Below are 19242 nucleotides of genomic sequence, written 5' to 3'. Positions count from 1 at the left end.
CATGCAAGGAGGGGAGCAAAACTACTACGCGAAATGCACCCTAACCAGGCGACGAGGTGACCGAGCTGTGGCAGTATGGGGCGTGAACCCAGTACTATGAGTCTATGACTTTGAGGCAGATTCATGTGCTGTGCTCGCTCTGGACTCTGGGTAAACCCAGATCATCGTTGACGTTGGCTGGGCCGGCCTGTATAGTAGGCTGTACCTAGTACAGCCTCAAGCTCAACTGGCGAGCAATACTGACTTGCTTGCTGTAGGCTGTCCTATGGCAGGCCCGACGTGCCTGAGTAAGCCCAAGTGACCGTGAGTGAGAATTGGAGCGGCGCGGCGGTCTTTGCTTTACATACTAGGTACCTTGGGTTGTCAGCGGCAGTTGCACAATGCAGTCCGCTGCCTGGGACGGAGTCGGGCCTAGGCCTGGCCTGTGCCTGTTGGATCCACTGCCGGCCCCCGGAGTCGGAACTCCGAAATGCTGCATGGCCCATGCCCCCGCCATGCCCAAAAGGGAATAACGTTAGAATTGTCGGGGCAAGTTGATTTCGAAGAACCCAGCATCCATATCTTTGTTCGGCCCCACCGAAGCAGCGACCTCAAAACCCCCTACGGATAGGCGCGACGGACTGCTCAAGTTCTCGGCATTCCTACCTACGTCCACGACCGAGAGCTGTAGCCCAGGTGTCTGCCAGTACGATGTCGACCATCGCTACCGAGACTCGCGCCGCGCCGATCACGGCCGACACGATCCTCCGCCTTTTCCCCGACATCGACACGAGCGGGGAGGCGCTTGAGGGCCATGATGAGGAGCAGATTCGCCTGATGGATGAGGTATGCATCGTCTTGGATGAGGACGACAAGCCGATCGGTACCGCCAGCAAAAAGCTATGTAAGTCGCCGCATGGTAGCCCGGAATTTGGAAGGCTGGGCTGGGATCGCAAACCAAGGGGGAACACACCGTGCTGACTGGGGATGTCCTCGCCGGTAGGTCACCTCATGACGAATATCGAAAAGGGCCTCCTTCACAGAGCGTTCTCTGTATTCCTATTCAACGACAAGAACGAGCTGCTCCTGCAGCAGCGCGCATCGGAAAAGATCACCTTCCCCGACATGTGGACGAACACCTGCTGCTCGCACCCGCTGAATGTGTCAAACGAGACTGGCTCAACCCTACCGGAATCCATTCTTGGCGTGAAGCACGCCGCGCAGCGGAAGCTGGAGCATGAGCTCGGTATCAAGAAGGAGCAGGTACCTTTGGACCAGTTCCACTTCCTCACCCGCATCCACTACAAGGCTCCGAGCAACGGCCAATGGGGCGAGCATGAGAGTGAGCAGTCCATGCACATCCCGCGCCCTCGTGCAGAATGCAGAAATGCTGACAGGTTCCCACAGTCGACTACATCCTATTCATCAAGGCCAATGTCGACCTCAACATCAACGAGAACGAGGTGCAAGCGACACAATACGTCTCCGCCGACCGTCTGAAGCAGCTGTTCGAGGATCCCAGCCTCAAGTTCACGCCTTGGTTTAAGCTTATTTGCAACTCGATGCTCTTCGAGTGGTGGGCACATCTCGATTCGGGCCTCGAGAAGTACATGAACGAGCAGCAGATTCGACGCATGTAAAGAATGAGCTACTGTACGCGCGGGTCCGTTCGTGCTCCGTGCGAATCTGCAGGCCAAGGAGTGGATTGGCCTAATAAGTGGCCTTCACTACCTATGCATCCCACTTCTCTACCTAATCATTTTTATTCCGAGATATCCGCTCTGTTTCAGCGACGGCATGTAATAAACCGCGCAAAGAGCCCCCCTGCCTCCCTTTTCTACACCTTGCATAATCCGAGGGGACGAATGGCGAGGATCGTGTTTCTATTCAAGAGTTAGATGGAGGAAGGAAACCGCATAACGACCAAGCTTTTTGCGAATTTCAGCGAGAGTCGCTCCGGAGCAAAGCATGCGTCGTGAGGAGAGAACACTACTGAAACTAGGTACGCAAGGCTGTCGGTGGCTTTTTGAAGAACATGGATCCACGGTCTCCTGTATGCATTCGAATGCCTCGGTTTCTTATCATGACGCCACTCTCACCGGATCAGGGAACAGGTCGTCGACATGGATAGATCACTGACGGCGTCAGCTGACCGCCTTGCATACCCCCATGCACACGGAGCCATCGGTGAATGGAACTGTTCCACAGCATTGGGAGGCCATGGGTCGTGATTGGAAGTGGACAGACATACCCAAGCGTTACTTGCAGGGCCCACCTGTGGGACCCACACCGCCGAAGACCTTCCCAATCCCATCCCAGCCAACTCGAACTCGCACCGACGAGGCTTTTACATACACACTGTAAATACCAAGTCTGGGCACGTGCAGGAACATTATCGATGGGACGAACCGTGCTGGCCTCCCCCGGACCCCGGCTGCTACCAACCCCACTCCGGCCGACGGACGAAACGGGCCCCCGGCGTCTGCCGCTCGTATCCCCGCCTGCGAGCAGCCGATAATAGCCAATCGACGGCGGCCGCCCTGACGCCCCGGGTGCTTCCGGCACCCTTGTCCGACGATGATCCCTTGGACCAAGACGACGACATCCGTACTTGACAACTGGCAAAAGACAAAGAAGACGTGGACAGGCAGCCGCATGTGCGAGTGCACTTGATTGTTGGTGGGATATCTGCCGCCCTGCGGTTGGGGGAGCATGAGAGCATGGAGCATGTTACGCTCGTGTCCTCCCATCCTGTCCGCCATGTCTCACAAATTGTTAGTCTCCCTGACTGCCTACTAGTACTTAATCAAGCCTTGCCGCTCTTCGCTTTCCTCTGTCTCTGGTTTGGCCTGGCACAGCACATCTCTCCATCCTGTTGAATGAGTGTAGCACGTTACATCAAAACCACTTATACAGTCCCCCATCCAGGGGGCAATCCAGTCTTCCTAAGAAGGGCACAGCGGCCTGCTGCCTCTGCCGACGTTCCCACATCGTTCCGCTCGCGAATCAAGCAGCCCCCTCTCTCCATCGGCGTGTTGTGTCTTGTTTGTGTCTGCGTTGTGTGACCAGACAAATTATCCCTTCCAATCTCAAAGCCTCAACTTCGACTGACCTCTGTCACTCTTTACACCGCAACCTCCCCTTCCACCCCGGCCGCGCCGAAAATCAACGAACAGAAGACGACATTGATGTCTGCTGACACTCGGGCCGCCCTCAACTGTCTGCGCCATCCGTCCAGGTTCATGCCCATCTCGAGGACACAACTGTCGAGAGTCCATACGGGCGATAGTATTCAGAATATATCAAGTAAACCAACAGAGTCCGTCCTGCCCTTGCTTCACCTTGGTTGGCCTGATATCGTGCCTGGCCTGACACCCTTTGGTCTAGTAAATCTAGCGTGAAGCGAGACAACTACCCAGCATGGCGTCTTCCGTAAGCAGCAGCACGAGTACGAGTACAAGCAGTACCGCGACTACCGCGCCTGCCTCGGTGACCGTGGTCACGACAGCGCTCAAGAAGCGATCCTTGATCCCGGCCAGGTGGAAAGAAGCTGTGCGTGTCGTCGGCATGTCGGAATGTAGGGAGGCGGCGCTCACGCTGGCGCACGCCTTTGCTGCTGACGATTACGCCCAGTACCTCGTCGACGACAACCCCGGCGACATGCACGGTCGACCCAGAGACGGAGGCGGCATGTCGACCGAGGAAGGCAAGTGGAAGCTGCATGTCGACATCCTGACCTACACGGTCGCGTCCCACTGCATGAGCGGCCTCGTCACCGCAGTTGGGCCCGAGTACGACAGCGTGGCGCTCTGGTATGCATTTTCACCATTATTCCCTGCAATGAGTTCAGCACAGATCACAGACAAGGAACCAGGACAGTAAGTTGGTTTCGGGCATGGGAACCAAACCGTTGACATTTCTCTTCTTTCTTCCTGCAGGGTGCCTCCCGGTAAACACCTAGACGGGTGGTGGACGCAGCTCCGGAGCGGTATGTGGAGACTCTACTTCCAGCTCTCGCCCGAAGGGAAGAAGCGCTACTTCCAGGAGATCCTGCCCCTGCTGCACGACACCAAGGCCGAGGTTCTCGGCGACCGGGACCACGACGCCTGGTACCTGGTTTACCTGGGCACCAAGCCCAACTCGCGGGGCAGAGGATACGCCGCCAGGTTGCTGCAGGACATGATGGCGCGGGTAAGTTTGATTAAGGATACTTCTTGCTGTACATTCTTTCTTTCCTTTTTCTTTTCCCTTTTCTCTCACTTTTTTCTTTTTTTCTTTATTTCTTCCCCTTCTTCCTTTCTCCTCCCTTGTTCACGAGAAGAGGAGGACCTGCCTACTGATCCAAGACCCCAGGCCGACGCCGAAAACCGCCCGATGTACCTTGAGTCGAGCTCACAGGCGAACAATGCCTACTATGAGAAGTTTGGCTTCCACGTCAAGCGGGACGTCTTCCTCGAGCGCGGCCCCGTCCCGGTCCGTCTGTCCATCATGGTTCGTGAGCCCCGCGTACCCGGTTGCAAGGTCGCTCACCCTAGCCCGAGTCCGAGGGTCAAGAAGTTTGTTGCCGGTAACAAGGGTTTGATGGGTTGAGTGATTGGTGGTTTGTTGTTGAGAGCCCGCCAGAGTTTGTCCATGGTTATGAGTGAGGTGTGTTCGTGCTTTCTTTCCTTTTTTTTTTTTTTTTTTTTTTTTTTTTTTTTTTTTTTTTTTTTTTTGCTGTTTCAAGTTCGATTCACTTGAACCCACGCAACGGCCACGCAGTGGCTGGCTTGAAGTGGTTGCCGCATTCAACATGCGGATTGACGTTCTGTCCTACGTATGTATGGCGCTTGGAGAGGCGCCTCGGATGGGCTTTTGAGCTCGTCTCTGACCTCGAGAGCCAATCCCGTTCCAATACAGCACTCCTTTAGATAGCAGGGAAGCTTGGAATGAACGGTTATCTTCTACCGGCATCCCTCCGTGAACGCGCAGAAGTAACAAATGCCAGCTCTACTCGTACCTTTTTTATCAACATAAACCGAGTATGGAAGTTACGTAATGCGCCCGACAGCCGGCGCAATGTGGTATTCCTCACGAAATGCATCTCCTTCCCAAATCCTGTTGCATCCGAGGCGCCCATGCCACCAACGAGCGTCCAACATTGACGCATTACAAGTCCAGGATGGCCCATGTCTCGTCATTCTCAGTGGTGTAAATCAGGCCCTGGTTCACCAACTCGTCCGCCGCGGCCAAGATATCCCTGACCGATATGCCCGTGCCTGCCGCCACTTGGTTGAGGTGCTGAGCGTCACCCGCGGAGTTGGCCAGATATCGGTAGATGGCGTTCGCGTTCCTCGAGCAGGGCCCGAGCCGCAGCCTGATGGTGTGCGAGTCTGCCCCGCCGCCGCCGCCGCCGCCGCCTCCATAGCCGTCGTCCACAAACATGCCGTCACCGCCATCTGCCGCGCCCATCTGGCCCTGCTGCTGATGCTCTCCTCCCTCGGCGACCCTGGTCAAGGCCAGATGCACATACGTGGCCTCGAGCAGGTGATAGTTGACCTCGTTGAAGTCCTCGATCGCGCGGATGTAGTGGGCGCCCACGTGCTTGCGGCCGTCCCAGGTGGTGAGGCGGCCGTAGACGCGCACGTACGTGTCAAGGGCGAAGCTCGGCGCCGAGTCGGCCTTGTCGGCGTCGATCCACTTCTTCACGTTGATAATGCCTGTGCCGTCGTCGATGCGGTACGTCACGTTGACCGTCTGCTGGTTGATTGAGCGTATCTGGCCGACCAGCGTCACTTGGGTGGTCGGTAGCCCGTCGACAGCCAGTTCGGCCTTTGGGTAGGCTTCTTTGCAGTCGATCAGTTGTTTGATGGTTATGGGCCGGAGAGATTCATTTGCCCACTTGTTTCCAGGAGGACGGGGTTAGCGAGAGCAGGGAGAAGAAGGAGTCTGGAACCGAGGAATACCTTTTTCTCGCCGCCCTGGCCCTGGCTTTGGCTGCCCTGCTGTGATGCGACCATGTAGCCGCCACCATCTTCGCCGCCTTGGGCACCATAGCCTGTTCGTTGATAACCACCATATGATGCTGATAAGCAGTTAGAAAACCGATCAAGTCTTGTAATCACGCTGGGTTGCCGGCGTACTCATGATGGCCAAGGTTGTCCGATGTTTTTGTGTGATCGCTCACTTGGTGGCGGGGCGGAAGACTGGTCTTTGGAAGACGCGCAGTGACGCGCCGAGCAGCAACCACTCAACGCGTGCCCCGCAGGCAGCAACCGTAAGTGGAGCCGACCGATGCCCCCGTCGGAGTTTAGACAGTACGGTACTGACGACACCCGGTCTCGCCTTTCTGCTAGAGGACTTCTTTGGGGTATGAATGTAAGATTTTGGAATAGCGCTTTGTCCCATGTACTTGGGAAATAAGAATTACCTAGGAGGAAGTTACTACCCAAGGTGGTGAGTGGTAAGTGTAACCTTCGGGCCTTCCAAACCATTAACTTATACGGAGATGAGAGTTCGATTGGCCAGCTACCCTTAAAAGTGGATTGCTAACACAGCTGCAGCAACTGCCCTACATCGTAGCATCCCAACTCACGAACCTCACCTCACTCCTTCATCAACTTGGACTGGGAAATCCCCATGCCCATGAATAGACGCCGACCCAAGTCAGAATGCCAACACCCATAACAGTATCCATTACCGACGAAGAGGATGCCCAAGCATCATGCTGCGCCCCGCTAACCTCACTCACACACCCGGTTGACGTGGGCGAGATGCGAGAGTAGGCACCCGTGACATCGCATCCGTGTACTCCAACACGCACCACATTCTAACAATCAGTATGTTGCAGCCTTGGCCAGCTCCAGAATGCCTTCTGCCTCCCACCACTGCTGGGGCCGTTGCTCTTCGACAATGAGTCGAGCGACTGCCGCGACCACGCGGCCAACGAGCGAAGTATGCCCTTGACCTACCACCTGACGGTCGTCCTAGTAAAAGTGGCCGTCGGCCATGCTAATAATAATATCATACGCCCTAGCCTTCCTCTCATACCTCCGACTTTCCATCTACATGTCCGTCGTAGCTGTCGCCATCGTGCTGTCCTTCCACCTGCGCAAGACGGCTTCGGAAACGGAGCTGCGCATGGCCAAACCCCTGGGGGCCATTTTCTGGGCGCTGTCGGTGACATGCCTGGGGGTAGGAATTGCAAATTACACCAGTATGCGTCTTCATACTTCTCTTCTTCCCTCGGATCCTTTCCCGTGTAGAAGTGATGCGTTGTACCGAACATACTAGTGCATGTCGCATGGCTGATCACCTCCTTTAGGAACTGTCAACAAGTACAGTCGGCGGGCGGCCATTGTGCAGAGCGGGTGGAAGACGCAAATGGTACATTTCCTGGTCTGAAGTAGAGAGTGATGTATGGGTTTGGCTGACGGTGCCTAGGTCATGGGCACGATAGCCTTATGCATTTTCGGCTCCTGCGTGGCGCTGCTTGTTATTAACAAGTTGAACGAGCAAGCGGATGCCTAGTGCACGACTATGGGTTCAGGAGTCCGGCGTGTTCATGGAAAACGCAACCGGTCGTTCAATTGTCCTTTGTACAGAACAAGTCCTTCATTGATGTCTTCGGGAGTATGTCCTCGGGGGCCAGTTCCTGGCAGCCCCCTACCGCACGTCTGAAATCGCTCGCATAATCAGTCGCAGCATCATCCAGGTCCGAGAGTCTCGTCGTCGCCCCGTTCCATTGCAGAAGCGGCATTTCGTCGAACGGCGGCAATGATCCACCGGCCGGCAAGCTTTCGAAAAGCGTTCTCCCCAAGAGGGGTAACTCAGTGTTATCCTCTAGCATCCCTTTCTCAAGTTCCGTCTCATATTCTTCCGGCGCTCTGTAGAGTTCGTTGTGTATGGTTGCTAGGCTTTTTGCCATCGCCTCGCTCGGGTAGAGCATCCAGTAGCCGCGAGCGCGGGACAGTTTCAGGGCGTGTTCCAGCCATGAGGGATATCTCTTACTGACGAGCTTGGTGGTGAAGAATGGAGCTAGTGATTGTGTCCGGTGTTGGAACTCGAGCAAGTTGGAAACCAGCGCGTGTAGCTCAGCCCATTTTTGTCCCGTAAAGAGCGCAGCGTTACTGTTGGGTGCCTGCCAGAGGAAGGGGGTAGGAGCACTGGCGGATGCGCCCGGTGGACTAGTTGTTCCCTTTCCTGAAGGGGCCCGAAATGGCTTGGAGCCATCCAGGTGCGTCGAGGGCAGATCAAGGCTAATGCCAAGGAGCCTTGAGTCCCAATCCTGGACAAGGGCGGCGCCTGAATATAGGTACTGCAGCACAGCATACTTCAGGTCTGGCAACTCAATTTCAGAAATGGCACGACGCAAGCGAGCAGATGATAGATTTACTCACAGTGAAAGAACTGAGGTGACAACTGGGCCTGCGGTGAGAGGACCAGGACGTGGGAGTATTTCGGGCTGGCAGGCCAGAACGACTCGAGGAAGCGCACTGAATTCTCCTCCTCGGTCAGTCTGCCGCGGGGTATGCGATGCCTGAGAGTGAACTGCCGGGGACGGGAGGGCTGCCTGAAGCGGCCTGGGGGCCATTGAAAAGTCCTCAGGAACTCGGTCGTGGCACGATCAATGCCATGTGGCAGTTCGATGGTCAAATGTGGAGTGGAACTGGCCGAGAAGTCGGCTGCCGACAACGACTTGAGCAACTGGATGATGTTTCCAGAGCCACCGGGAGCTGCGTGGATCAAGATGTCAATGCTGATCTTGTCCCACGCCGCTAACGACGAGCTATCCAGTTTGGTTATCCAGCCAAGCCTCGAATGGGCGTTCTCGGGCAATTCAATCAGAGGTATCTTCGAAACCGGAGCTTGTTTCCTCGCAGCGGAGAGGAAATAGCCCTCCTCTGCCGAGGAGGCATCAACGAGAAGGGCCTGCGGATGCATGTAGTTGTTGATATGATCTGCAAAGCAGTCAGAATCCGTCGACAAGCCCCTCGAGCAGTTGACTCACATAGAGCGCGGATGGTGCTGAGCCTCAAGCGCTCTGTAGTCGAAGTTGCCGCGGCATCCGGGCGGGCGTCTGATCCTAGGTCAGTTCCGACGGTCCCTTGAAGCGGCGGCCTGTTGTAGAATGTACCATACCGTGAAATATGACATGGCAAGACTCCTCGATGCCATTGATGGTACGCAGTTCCGCCATGTCGACCTCACTTCCGCCAAGCAATGCGAAGTGCACATAGTTCCTCAGCTCCCCTCCCATCTTGCAGGCAATGGGAAGAAGCAGGGCAGCACTCTTCAGGCTTGCAGCGGCAAACAGAACGTTCTTGTTCAAGGTCTGGGACCCGCCGGTGCCGTATATGGCTTGAAGAGAGGAGAGAAGCTTGGGGAAGATGAGGGGTCCATTGTAGGAGCCCTCCGGGGCTGCGGGAGCTGACCGAGGAGGCGCCGGTGGTGGAGAGACCGGCCTCGGTGGCCTCGGCGCTTTCCCGTCCGACTTGAGCTTCGGCATTGGCCCCGGCGCACGTAGCGTATCCGAGAGGACTTCAGGCCTATACACGGGGCGGCGGAGGTCCCGAACAGGGACGTCGCTGGGCAGGTTGCGAACAAACAGATAGACGAAGACGCCCAGTGCCAAGGCGATCGCGAGCCTCTTCAGTATCTTGCGAGGCGGGCCCCCGGTCGCAACACTCCATTGGGGGGGGCGGATCGTGGAAACCTTAGTTGGCTTGTGGTCATCGTCCTTCTTGCCCAACTCCTCATCGCTTAGGAACATTGATCCCATGTTGACCCGCATATTCACCGCGCAGCGTACCAAACAGTCTTCAGGGCGCACCGAAAGCGGGTGGATGAGTTTTCCCTGGTGCGCTGGATGGCGCTTCACTGGTCGACACAACAACTGGTCGTCATCGAAGTATGTAAGCCTAATTCTGGCGCTTGATGCATCTGAGTCGGGCTAAGCAGCGTCAGGACGACGCCATCACACAATGGAATGTTTTACTGTGTACAGAGTAGGTCTCGAAGTTCAACTTTATCCAGCGAACACATGTACTATAATAGCTGGAGACATGGTTTGGAGCGTCCGTGCGTCACTAGGTCAGTGAGCGCCATCTCCACTCTTCAAAGCTCACCCCACTGGCAGGGGTCTCAGATGCCGCCGCAGCCCTGCAGCTCGGTCCCTTGTCGCGGGAACGGTGGGGCTAGAGGGGCAGTTTTTCTCGGGTATAATTTTCTTCGCAGTTCTCCATGGTACTTCATAGCGGGTGACGTGCTGAGAATACATCACGAGTCTGGATATTTTGTGCCTCCTCATAACCTACCAATACCGTTGCAACCATGGGTAAAGCCAGACGCAACAGAGTGCGGGCAAATCGCGCTGATCCGATCGCGAAGCCCGTCAAGCCACCGTCGGATCCGGAGCTCGCCAAGCTCCGTGAGAGCAAGATCTTGCCGGTGTTGAAGGACCTCAAATCACCCGACCCGAAGTCCAGGACAGCAGCTGCTGGCGCCATAGCCAACATCGTCCAGGACGCCAAATGCAGGAAGCTCCTCCTTCGGGAACAGGTCGTCCATGTCGTGCTCACCGAAACGCTTACCGACAACAGCATCGACAGCCGCTCAGCAGGCTGGGAGATTTTGAAGGTCCTGGCCCAGGAGGAGGAGGCAGACTTTTGCGTACACTTGTACAGGCTTGATGTTCTGACCGCGATTGAGCATGCTGCTACGACGGTGAGGAATCTTGGTTGGTAGTGGTAAGATTTCTCCGAAGCTGATTTTGGCATAGATTCTTGAAACCCTCACGGCAACCGAGCCGGCTTTTTCCAAGCTGCTGAAGGCTCAGCAGCGTCTAGTATGGGACATCACAGGCTCCTTGCTCACGCTCCTCAATCTTTTAGCACTGGCTCGGGAAGAGATCTTGAACGCCATAGTTGCAAACCACACCGCACTGCGGCTCCTATTTCGATTGGCGTCGACAGACGTAGCGCCTCAGGAAGTGTATGAGGAAGCCCTCTCCTGTCTCATGACATTATCAGAGGACAGCCTCCAGCTGGGACAAGCCATGACGAATGACCAGGAGACACGATGCTACGACGCCCTCCTGAAACTCTCAACAGGAACTGGCCCGAGAGCTGTGCTCTCCTGCGGTGTCCTCCATAATGTCTTCATATCACTGCAATGGCTCGACTACAGCCCTGGAAAGGACGGCGCGTGTGATGCGGTCCTCATTGCTAGCCTGGCGCGCGCCCTGGAACAAGTCACGCCAAATGGCACAACCGCCAACGGCAGCTCCAGCCATGCTGGGGTTGCGCAAGTCGCTCTGGAAATACTGGCATCCATCGGGACGGACTTCCAGCAAACGCTCGAGAAGGGCAACCGTGCACCGGCTGAACCTTCCAAGGCTGACGAGTGGAATGGCTTCGAGGACGCAGACGCAATGGACGTCGATCAAGGATCCGATGCGGACGCCGAAGGGGGGAAGGCAAGGGAGGATGACGATGCCGAAGGGGAAGCGGACGACGACTCGATCGATTCGGACATTGAATCCGATATGGACCGCGTCACGGGTGGAGAGGGCTCGGGCGCGGGCGATCTCGAGGACCTACCAACCCTGCGCGAACTCATCCAACACGCTGTGCCACAACTCACCCGGCTATCCAATATCCCAGTCGATAGCGAGGAGACGCTGAGTATCCAGTCTCGTTCCTTATCCGCGCTCAACAACCTCGCCTGGACCATATCATGCCTCGAATTCGCCAACGGCGAAAACGCTAACATCCACGGCGCCTGGTACCCCGTCGCCAAGAAGATCTGGCGCAAGACGGTAGCACCCATCCTCGAGGCCGACAGCGCAGACCTGAAGCTCGCGACACAGGTGACCAGCCTCGCCTGGGCTGTCGCCCGCACCCTGAACGGCGAGACCCCCACAGACGGTGCGCCGCACCGGAAATTCATATCCCTGTACCTCGCCTCCAAGGGGCAGGCTCAGCAACAACCCGAAGCGAATGAGGAAGATACCGAAGCACGCGATCCTTTCCAGGGCCTCGGCGTCAAGTGCATCGGCGTGCTAGGCTCATTAGCGCGGGACCCGGCGCCGCTCGAGGTGAACCGCGAGGTGGGCGTATTTCTGATGACGCTTCTCAGCGGCGAGGGTGCGTCTCAAGCACCGGCGGCGGATATCATCGAGGCCCTGAACCAGCTGTTTGACATATACGGGGATGAGGAGGTGCCATGCGACAAGGAGGTGTTCTGGAAACACGACTTTCTGAAGCACCTCGAGGAGTTTGTGCCCAAGATGAAGGCTTTGGCAAAGGGGATCGATAAGAGGACGCAGGGCGAGCTGAGAACGAGGGCGGATGAGGCGCTGTTGAATCTGGGCAGGTTTGTACAGTATAAGAAGAAGCACGCACCAAGATGAGGTGTTTTGGCGGATAACGCGAGAACTTCGGCGAAGAGCAAGGTGTCATCGCCTCCCGAACCAGGCGCATGCAAACTTACCGTATACTTTCGATATGCGTGCTTGTTCTTGTCAGCCCCCTCATTACGTACCAGGTCGAAGGCGCCTGCTGGGTGGCTGTTATGAGATAAAAGTCAATATGGTTGTGATATCACGCGGGACCAGCAGGAATCACAGACCGTCCACTTGATTAACAGTGATAATATATCCTCGACGGCTTTTTCCTAGATAGGGAGTCTCTCGTGCCGGAGTACTGATTTGCGTCGAAGGGCCTTTTTGTTGGTCAGGGTCAAATCAAGCGCGCCCTGCCTCCGGACATAAAACTCACTGAAAATAACCTCTTCTCCAACCGTATAACTTCCCCTAGGAACGCCAGCAGGTCCAGCTCGCATGGAACAACAACACCAACACCAAGAAGGAGAACAAGAAGACCCGGTCGACGAGTTCCTCAACCGATCGGCTTCATCTTCTTCTTTTTCGCCGGACCCTCCTCCCCTCCCGTCTTCTTTTTCTGAAATTGGCGCCAGCTACTGATCCGCTGGTCCCTCGTCGCCTCCCAGTCCTCCTCGTGCTGCCTCTTGCGGCGCCTCGCCTCGGCCTCCTGCTCCTGCCTCCGCTGCTCGCGCCCTTCTTCCTGCATCTGCGCCTTCATCTGCCTCTGCCGCCGCTGCTCGTTCTCGATCAGCACAAACTTGGTCTTGTCGACCCACTTGCGCTCGAACTCTTCCGTCTTCAGCTCCGGGCTGTCGACCGTCCACTTGTTCTCGCGCATGACCAGCATGCGCGCGTCCGCGATGGCCTCGTCCAGGTTCTTGCGATGCTTCTCGTCCATCAGTTCGGTCTGGGCCTTCTTTAGCCGGTCGAATGCGTCCGGTGCGCGAGGGTTCTTGGTCTTATCCGGGTGGATAAGCAGGGACTTTTTCCGGTAGGTGTTCTTGATGTCGGATTCGGGCACGCCGGGCTTGAGGCCGAGCACTGCATAGCTGGTGAACCGCGGGTGTTAGTCGTCTGGCTAGCATTGGAAAAGCTCGGCGGCACAACGGATGGGTGGAAGACTCACGCATCGAGCCGGAAGGCTCTCAAGATGCGGTCGATCTCGGCATCCTAGATAACCGTGTCAGCAACCGTATGGGCGACGAGGATACGTATGTTTCCGGCGCACCTTTTCCAATTCTTTAGCCTCCGACTCGATCACTTCCAGCGCATCTCGCGTGTCGACGGGGGTGTCGTCCTTGGTAGCCATCTTGGCTGCTTCCGTAGCCTCGAGACTGGAATATTGACGTGAATCCTGGAGATGAGAATATTGCGACCGAGATGCTGAGCCTTATGTTGTTGACCGGCGAGCTGTTGGCAGTTCAACCCGCGTGCGTGCGTGTGTGTCCTTCGTATGTGGAGAACCTGATGATCCAGTACTCGGCTTCTACTCCGTAGATGTGGTGCAGTCGAGAGTTGATCGGAGGGCCTGCCGATTACGGCTGGGTTTCGCGGCACAGTGTGTGTACGATACATAATCCGTCATACAGTACGGGTGTGTAACGCCCAGAGTCCGCGATTCTTGGACCCACATTGCAACCAGTGTGTCACTCCAAAGTATCACAGTAGCTCTTGTGATCCTCTCAGACACCAATTCTGAAAGCATACATCAAAAGACAAACGGGAGCCAATGGGGCGGTGACTTGTACACAGAATTAGGTATTGGCATGATATATGTGATCAGCCCCCGCGGTGCATGGAAGAGATGGAGTGCCTCGCTAGCTATAACGTATGGTACTGTATGTATAGTAAAGTTCTGTCACAGCATTAGATGGCACCTCGGAACGCTTGATCTGGAGTGATAAGCCAGCGATAAGAATTGCCGCCCCGCTAAAATCTGGCTGGCTTTCAGAAAACTCATGGCACCAGGAGCTTCACCTCCCCGGCACCTCAGACTGTACCCCGTACAGTAGCAACGCTCCGCCATGCCGAGAAGAGCAGCATCCCCGGCTCTGTCCGAAAACGAGGTCGATATCGCCGGGTCCCTGTTTGCAAAGGAAGCCGACAGCGGCAGCGACAGCGATGCGGAAGTGAGCAAGAAACCTGCCGCCGCCGCCGCCGCCGACCTTGATTTCGGCGACATCTTGCAGACGGCCGGCGATGGCGATTCAGACGATGGCGCCGGCGACGAGGCCTTCATTGCCATGCAGCAGCGGAGCTCAAACCGCAAGAGCTCCAACCTGCAGGGCAAAACGGTCAAAAAGGGCGGCGGCTTCCAGGCCATGGGTGAGTGATCATTGCCCCTGTCGAGCTGCGTGTGTGCTTGAGGCTGACACTTCTGCCAGGTCTCAACGCCAATCTCTTGAGAGCCATCACGCGGAAAGGCTTTTCCGTCCCCACCCCCATCCAGCGGAAGGCGATCCCCCTAATCCTCGAGCGGCGCGATGTCGTGGGAATGGCTCGGACAGGTTCCGGCAAGACGGCCGCGTTCGTTATCCCGATGATAGAGCGTCTCAAGGCCCACAGCGCAAGAGTTGGTGCCAGGGCGCTCGTTCTGTCCCCCTCGCGCGAGCTGGCCTTGCAGACTTTGAAGGTTGTCAAAGAGCTGGGCAAGGGAACGGATCTGAAGACGGTTTTGCTAGTCGGTGGTGACAGCTTGGAGGAGCAATTCGGCCTCATGGCTGCCAATCCGGATATCGTCATTGCCACACCCGGTCGGTTCCTGCACCTGAAGGTCGAGATGTCCCTGGATCTCTCATCCATCAAATACGTCGTCTTCGACGAGGCCGACCGCCTCTTCGAAATGGGATTCGCCGCTCAGCTCACAGAGATATTGCATGCGCTGCCTCCATCCAGACAGACGCTGCTCTTTTCAGCCACTTTGCCATCGTCCCTGGTCGAATTCGCCAGAGCAGGCCTGCAAGAGCCGAGCTTGGTGCGCCTAGATGCTGAGACCAAAGTCTCGCCCGACCTTGAGAGCGCCTTTTTCTCGGTCAAGGGCGGAGAGAAGGAAGGCGCCCTGCTCCATATCCTTCACGATGTCATAAAAATGCCGTTGGGGCCGCCGGCAGGCGCGCAGCAGGACGAAGAACGACAGTCAAAGAAGAGAAAACGCGGCTCGGACAAAACCAATTACAAAGAGAAGCCGACTGAGCATTCAACTATCATATTCACAGCCACCAAACATCATGTTGAATATCTCGCGAACCTGCTGCGCCATGCAGGCTTTTCTGTGTCGTACGTATACGGCTCACTCGATCAAACCGCCCGAAAGATCCAAGTCGACAGTTTTAGGAAGGGGAGGACAAACATCCTGGTGGTCACGGATGTAGCAGCGCGCGGCATCGATATCCCTGTGCTCGCCAACGTCATCAACTACGACTTCCCCCCTCAGCCGAAAGTCTTCGTCCACCGTGTCGGCCGAACAGCGCGTGCTGGTCAGCGCGGTTGGGCTTATGCTCTCGTTAGGGAGTCGGACCTTCCCTACCTTCTCGACCTCCAACTCTTCCTTGGGAGGAAGTTGGTGCTTGGACAGGAAGCTAAGGAGCCGTCCTTTGCCCAAGATGTTGTGGTCGGCTCGCTAGTTAGAGCCGAGCTCGAAAACAATACAGAGTGGGTGAACAAAGTGCTCAATGAGAGCGATGATATCCGGGCACTGAAGGGGGTTACGATCAAGGCCGAAAAGCTGTACATGAAGACCAGAAACTCGGCATCGAGCCAGAGTGCCAAGCGGGCTCGAGAAATCGTTGCATCCAAGGGCTGGACCCAACTACATGCTCTGTTTGGAGAGTCGGCTGCGCAAGCTGAAGAGGCCAGGGAGAGCCTGCTCTCGAAAATCAGCGGCTTCAAGCCACAGGAGACCATCTTTGAGATAGGGCCCAAGGGCAAGTCCTCGCGGAACAAGGCCGCAGAGGTTATGCGCAGTTTCCGGGCAATGGTTGGCCCACGGAGGACAAGCAAGCGGGAGGAAGAGGACGCTGGGATGAAGAACGCTGGGATGACAGACGCTGCCGACCAACCACCAGCGCAAGCTAGTGGAGGGGATCCTGAGGAGTCCGAAGAAGATGCAGGCGGCGAGGATGTCGACGGGGCGTGGGAGGATGATGAGGATTCCGATTCGGAGCTGGAGGTCACCGTAACAAGCAGTGGAAAGGCAACAAAGGGCCAGAGTTCCTTCCAAGACCCCGAGGTGTTCATGTCCTACACGCCTCGCACCACCAGCGTGGCCGAAGAACGCGCATACGGCGTCCACTCAGGTTCACAGGCATCACACTTCGTCGAAGCCGCCCGCGACGCCGCCATGGACCTGACGAACGATGAGGGGGCCAAAGCCTTTGGCCTGCCCAGCCGACCCAAGATGCGCTGGGACAAGCGTCATAGCAAGTACGTCTCGCGCACCAACGACGAGGACGGTTCGCGCGGCGCCAAGATGATACGCGGCGAGTCCGGCGTCAAGATCGCCGCCTCGTTCCAGAGCGGACGCTTCGACAAATGGCGGCGCGCGCACAAGCTGGGCCGGTTACCGCATGTAGGCGAGGCCGAGAAGGCCCAACTGGTCCGCAGCTTCGCGTCGTCCCAGTCCGGCGCCCATCGGTTCAAGCACAAGCAGGAGAAGGCGCCCAAGGACGCGGACAAATACCGCGACGACTACCACGTGCGTAAGAAGCGCGTGGCCGAGGCGCGCGAGAAGCGCATCGGCAAGTACAAGGACGGCGAGGGCAGCCGGCGGGAGCTCAAGAGCGCAACCGACATCCGCAAGGCGCGGCAGCTCAAGGAGAGGCGCAAAGAGAAGAATGCGCGGCCGACCAAGAGGGCCAAGAGGTGAATCAAATGGGTACGCGTGGATCTGGCAGTCGAGTAGAATTTCCTTGCGTAGCAAATGACACAGGCGTCGTTAGACTATCGTGTTTTTTGCTTTGTTGTGCCGCATTATATACCCCCTCCATTACATGAATTTCCGGGGATTCTTTTCGAGAACTCGCATCATAACGCAGCCAAACGACGACATATGCAGCTACAGTGACTGGTAGGCATCGGTGCTTCGTAGTTCTTCTCAGCTCTGGCCCACAGCCGCCATTGGCATATCAGATGTCACTGGATGAGTGCAAAACAGATATTATATGCATCCGCCATGGAGAGATAGTGTTAGATATATAAGAAAGCCTCTCTGCCTGGGCCAAGAGGATTGCTGTTTTTCAGTAGGTACGGAGGTTACCGGCAAAAGTTTTCCAAGTGGGCCAGGTACTGGCAAAGGTGGTCCACCACCCCCTCGATGTACCTTCGCCATGACAGCGCGTCGCATGCGCAACAGTCATCACCAACACCATCACCTTCAATGGAGCCCCCCTCTACGCCACCCAGCCAGCGTTTCAAGAGCTGTGATCTTTCCCGCGATGAGCGGCTTCAAGTTCAAACCCTCCGCAATTTTAGCCTGTCGTACGATCAAATCGTCGTATAACTTGGGCTTACTTACGACCAAGTTGGACATACCTACCGCGCTCCAAATGTTACGCCAAAAAAACGCTCTGGCCGACCTAGCCTTCTTAATCCTAAATAGATTAAAGAGCTAATTGCCTTTATTACCTCCTCGAAAGCCTCTCGCCAAATACCTTACCCGAAGATTCCTCTTACTCTTGGTTAGGATTGTTCAAAGTACGCCATCCGTTATACTCTTCGCAACGCTGGCTTTAAACGTTATATTATATACCGAAAGCCTCCGATTACTGAGAAGAACCGACAACTCCGCCTTAACGACGCTGTTAAGCGTATATACTAGCCCCTCAAGCGATATTACGAAATCCTCTAGACCGACGAGACCTGGGTAATTGCTAGTACCCATCTGTGACGAAACCACAGGCAGTCCTGCCTCTGAGAGGGTTCGCCGGTCGAAGGTAACTGCTGGTCGGACTGTAGGTCTCGGTGAAGCCAAAAGGTTCACAACAATGCTTGCCGCAATGTCTGCACAATAGGTATGGGCTATTGCTTGTAATTGCTCGCTGAGGAAGCTAGCTATCTGAACGAGTGGTGGAATGGTAGAACTATATACAGCTTCCTCCCCTAGGTATCCCGTACCTAGATCTTTTGGAACATTTGGAACAATTGTCGTTCCCATTGTTCCATCTGGAACAACGTTCCTTGGCGTTGTTCCCCAGGAACAATCGTTCTTGGCATTGTTCCTGATTTCCTTAATCCTCATTGGTTCTTTCTTCCTTGTAATGATTGGGTACGGGCGCCGCCCGTTGACCATGCAGGTCGGCCCCCACCGGCCTCTGCAGGTTAGTTCATGACACCATCGAAAGGTCTAGGTCATACGCCGTCAAAATGAAGCATACAATCCCACTTGCATTGTCGAGCGCAAACTACGGCTAAAAGGATAGATGTTCTAGGGGTCGTACTTAGTAAAATATAGCAAAGGGCCTTCTCTTTTTTAGGAGAAAGATTAGGGGACGATCACTTTAGAGAAATATATAGAGAGAATAGTCCCTCTTATTAACGGGTGGTTTTATCTCTATCCAGGTCAGGTATTCATATATAACAATGCCTTTCCTTATTCTATGCAAGTGATATATAAGAAGCTCGAGGCTCGAGGGATCTCTGTTTATTCCTATCCCCTGTTTAGCCCTGATTTGAATCCTATCGAGAATATATAGAACTAGATAAAGGATTATATTATAGCTAACTACCTAGCAAAGATATTATACGATCAACTGCGAGAGGCAGTACGCGCTGCGTAGGATATAGTCCCTAAGGAATTTCTAAGGGAGTATATAGATACAATGCCCATACGGCAACAGGCAGTTATTGATGCCAACGGAATGTATATTCCTTTCTGAATTGACTGTTGCGCATGCGACGCGCTG

The 19242-nt window shown here is 55.6% G+C and overlaps 9 protein-coding genes across 9 annotated transcripts; 5 read left to right on the top strand and 4 right to left on the bottom strand.

Annotated features, from left to right (window-relative positions):
- Nucleotides 1-507: 507 nt before the first annotated feature.
- On the top strand, nucleotides 508-1928 carry B0T15DRAFT_160910 (NUDIX hydrolase domain-like protein). The gene is made up of 3 exons (XM_062862103.1): nucleotides 508-883; nucleotides 983-1321; nucleotides 1387-1928. The coding sequence occupies exons 1-3, from the start codon at nucleotides 691-693 to the stop codon at nucleotides 1617-1619; spliced, it is 765 nt and encodes a 254-aa protein (XP_062722779.1). The 5' UTR covers nucleotides 508-690; the 3' UTR covers nucleotides 1620-1928.
- B0T15DRAFT_160918 (uncharacterized protein) lies at nucleotides 1781-2954 on the bottom strand. Its single transcript, XM_062862104.1, has 2 exons — nucleotides 2519-2954; nucleotides 1781-2480 (listed from the first exon to the last, which is right to left on the bottom strand). The coding sequence occupies exons 1-2, from the start codon at nucleotides 2739-2741 to the stop codon at nucleotides 2083-2085; spliced, it is 621 nt and encodes a 206-aa protein (XP_062722778.1). The 5' UTR covers nucleotides 2742-2954; the 3' UTR covers nucleotides 1781-2082.
- An 82-nt stretch (nucleotides 2955-3036) lies between these two features.
- B0T15DRAFT_160850 (GCN5-related N-acetyltransferase-like protein) lies at nucleotides 3037-4637 on the top strand. Its single transcript, XM_062862102.1, has 5 exons — nucleotides 3037-3298; nucleotides 3367-3791; nucleotides 3918-4170; nucleotides 4333-4470; nucleotides 4534-4637. Exons 2-5 carry the CDS (start codon nucleotides 3400-3402, stop codon nucleotides 4567-4569), a joined length of 819 nt encoding a protein of 272 aa, XP_062722777.1. The 5' UTR covers nucleotides 3037-3298; nucleotides 3367-3399; the 3' UTR covers nucleotides 4570-4637.
- Nucleotides 4638-5127: 490 nt separating this feature from the next.
- Nucleotides 5128-5978, bottom strand: B0T15DRAFT_484236 (uncharacterized protein; the record flags this gene model as incomplete). The annotated part of the gene is made up of 2 exons (XM_062866218.1): nucleotides 5128-5859; nucleotides 5925-5978. The coding sequence occupies 2 exons, from the start codon at nucleotides 5976-5978 to the stop codon at nucleotides 5128-5130; spliced, it is 786 nt and encodes a 261-aa protein (XP_062722776.1).
- Nucleotides 5979-6532: 554 nt separating this feature from the next.
- Nucleotides 6533-7516, top strand: B0T15DRAFT_160746 (uncharacterized protein). Its single transcript, XM_062862100.1, has 5 exons — nucleotides 6533-6739; nucleotides 6809-6912; nucleotides 6995-7174; nucleotides 7283-7344; nucleotides 7402-7516. The coding sequence occupies exons 1-5, from the start codon at nucleotides 6630-6632 to the stop codon at nucleotides 7486-7488; spliced, it is 543 nt and encodes a 180-aa protein (XP_062722775.1). The 5' UTR covers nucleotides 6533-6629; the 3' UTR covers nucleotides 7489-7516.
- A 27-nt stretch (nucleotides 7517-7543) lies between these two features.
- On the bottom strand, nucleotides 7544-9739 carry B0T15DRAFT_492503 (uncharacterized protein; the record flags this gene model as incomplete). Its single annotated transcript, XM_062866862.1, has 4 exons — nucleotides 7544-8298; nucleotides 8358-8918; nucleotides 8969-9037; nucleotides 9100-9739. 4 exons carry the CDS (start codon nucleotides 9737-9739, stop codon nucleotides 7544-7546), a joined length of 2025 nt encoding a protein of 674 aa, XP_062722774.1.
- Nucleotides 9740-10171: 432 nt separating this feature from the next.
- Nucleotides 10172-12526, top strand: B0T15DRAFT_528854 (uncharacterized protein). Its single transcript, XM_062869065.1, has 2 exons — nucleotides 10172-10682; nucleotides 10738-12526. Exons 1-2 carry the CDS (start codon nucleotides 10291-10293, stop codon nucleotides 12368-12370), a joined length of 2025 nt encoding a protein of 674 aa, XP_062722773.1. The 5' UTR covers nucleotides 10172-10290; the 3' UTR covers nucleotides 12371-12526.
- A 331-nt stretch (nucleotides 12527-12857) lies between these two features.
- On the bottom strand, nucleotides 12858-13652 carry B0T15DRAFT_395942 (uncharacterized protein; the record flags this gene model as incomplete). Its single annotated transcript, XM_062864803.1, has 3 exons — nucleotides 12858-13392; nucleotides 13470-13513; nucleotides 13572-13652. 3 exons carry the CDS (start codon nucleotides 13650-13652, stop codon nucleotides 12858-12860), a joined length of 660 nt encoding a protein of 219 aa, XP_062722772.1.
- A 568-nt stretch (nucleotides 13653-14220) lies between these two features.
- On the top strand, nucleotides 14221-17558 carry B0T15DRAFT_413777 (P-loop containing nucleoside triphosphate hydrolase protein). Its single transcript, XM_062865430.1, has 2 exons — nucleotides 14221-14668; nucleotides 14728-17558. Exons 1-2 carry the CDS (start codon nucleotides 14368-14370, stop codon nucleotides 17205-17207), a joined length of 2781 nt encoding a protein of 926 aa, XP_062722771.1. The 5' UTR covers nucleotides 14221-14367; the 3' UTR covers nucleotides 17208-17558.
- The last annotated feature ends 1684 nt before the right edge of the window (nucleotides 17559-19242 follow it).

This window comes from Chaetomium strumarium, assembly GCF_033439665.1.
Source record: "Chaetomium strumarium strain CBS 333.67 chromosome Unknown B0T15scaffold_3, whole genome shotgun sequence".
NCBI classification, from domain to species: Eukaryota; Fungi; Ascomycota; class Sordariomycetes; order Sordariales; family Chaetomiaceae; genus Chaetomium; species Chaetomium strumarium.
The sequence above is the reverse complement of the archived record's forward strand: the minus strand, read 5'-3'. Positions and strand labels throughout refer to the sequence as shown.

Excerpts from the sequence above, each read along its gene's own strand:
- B0T15DRAFT_160910 (XM_062862103.1), top strand. The coding sequence starts at position 691 with ATGTCGACCATCGCTACCGAGACTCGCGCCGCGCCGATCACGGCCGAC. Across the intron at positions 884-982 it reads TACCGCCAGCAAAAAGCTAT|GTCACCTCATGACGAATATC; the intron begins GTAAGTCGCCGC and ends CCTCGCCGGTAG. Across the intron at positions 1,322-1,386 it reads CCAATGGGGCGAGCATGAGA|TCGACTACATCCTATTCATC; the intron begins GTGAGCAGTCCA and ends AGGTTCCCACAG.
- B0T15DRAFT_160918 (XM_062862104.1), bottom strand. The coding sequence starts at position 2,741 with ATGGCGGACAGGATGGGAGGACACGAGCGTAACATGCTCCATGCTCTC. Across the intron at positions 2,481-2,518 it reads GAAGCACCCGGGGCGTCAGG|GCGGGGATACGAGCGGCAGA; the intron begins GCGGCCGCCGTC and ends GGCTGCTCGCAG.
- B0T15DRAFT_160850 (XM_062862102.1), top strand. The coding sequence starts at position 3,400 with ATGGCGTCTTCCGTAAGCAGCAGCACGAGTACGAGTACAAGCAGTACC. Across the intron at positions 3,792-3,917 it reads TACGACAGCGTGGCGCTCTG|GGTGCCTCCCGGTAAACACC; the intron begins GTATGCATTTTC and ends TTCTTCCTGCAG. Across the intron at positions 4,471-4,533 it reads CGGTCCGTCTGTCCATCATG|AAGTTTGTTGCCGGTAACAA; the intron begins GTTCGTGAGCCC and ends CCGAGGGTCAAG.
- B0T15DRAFT_160746 (XM_062862100.1), top strand. The coding sequence starts at position 6,630 with ATGCCAACACCCATAACAGTATCCATTACCGACGAAGAGGATGCCCAA. Across the intron at positions 7,175-7,282 it reads AGGAATTGCAAATTACACCA|GAACTGTCAACAAGTACAGT; the intron begins GTATGCGTCTTC and ends CACCTCCTTTAG. Across the intron at positions 7,345-7,401 it reads GCGGGTGGAAGACGCAAATG|GTCATGGGCACGATAGCCTT; the intron begins GTACATTTCCTG and ends GACGGTGCCTAG.
- B0T15DRAFT_528854 (XM_062869065.1), top strand. The coding sequence starts at position 10,291 with ATGGGTAAAGCCAGACGCAACAGAGTGCGGGCAAATCGCGCTGATCCG. Across the intron at positions 10,683-10,737 it reads ATTGAGCATGCTGCTACGAC|GATTCTTGAAACCCTCACGG; the intron begins GGTGAGGAATCT and ends GATTTTGGCATA.
- B0T15DRAFT_413777 (XM_062865430.1), top strand. The coding sequence starts at position 14,368 with ATGCCGAGAAGAGCAGCATCCCCGGCTCTGTCCGAAAACGAGGTCGAT. Across the intron at positions 14,669-14,727 it reads CGGCGGCTTCCAGGCCATGG|GTCTCAACGCCAATCTCTTG; the intron begins GTGAGTGATCAT and ends CACTTCTGCCAG.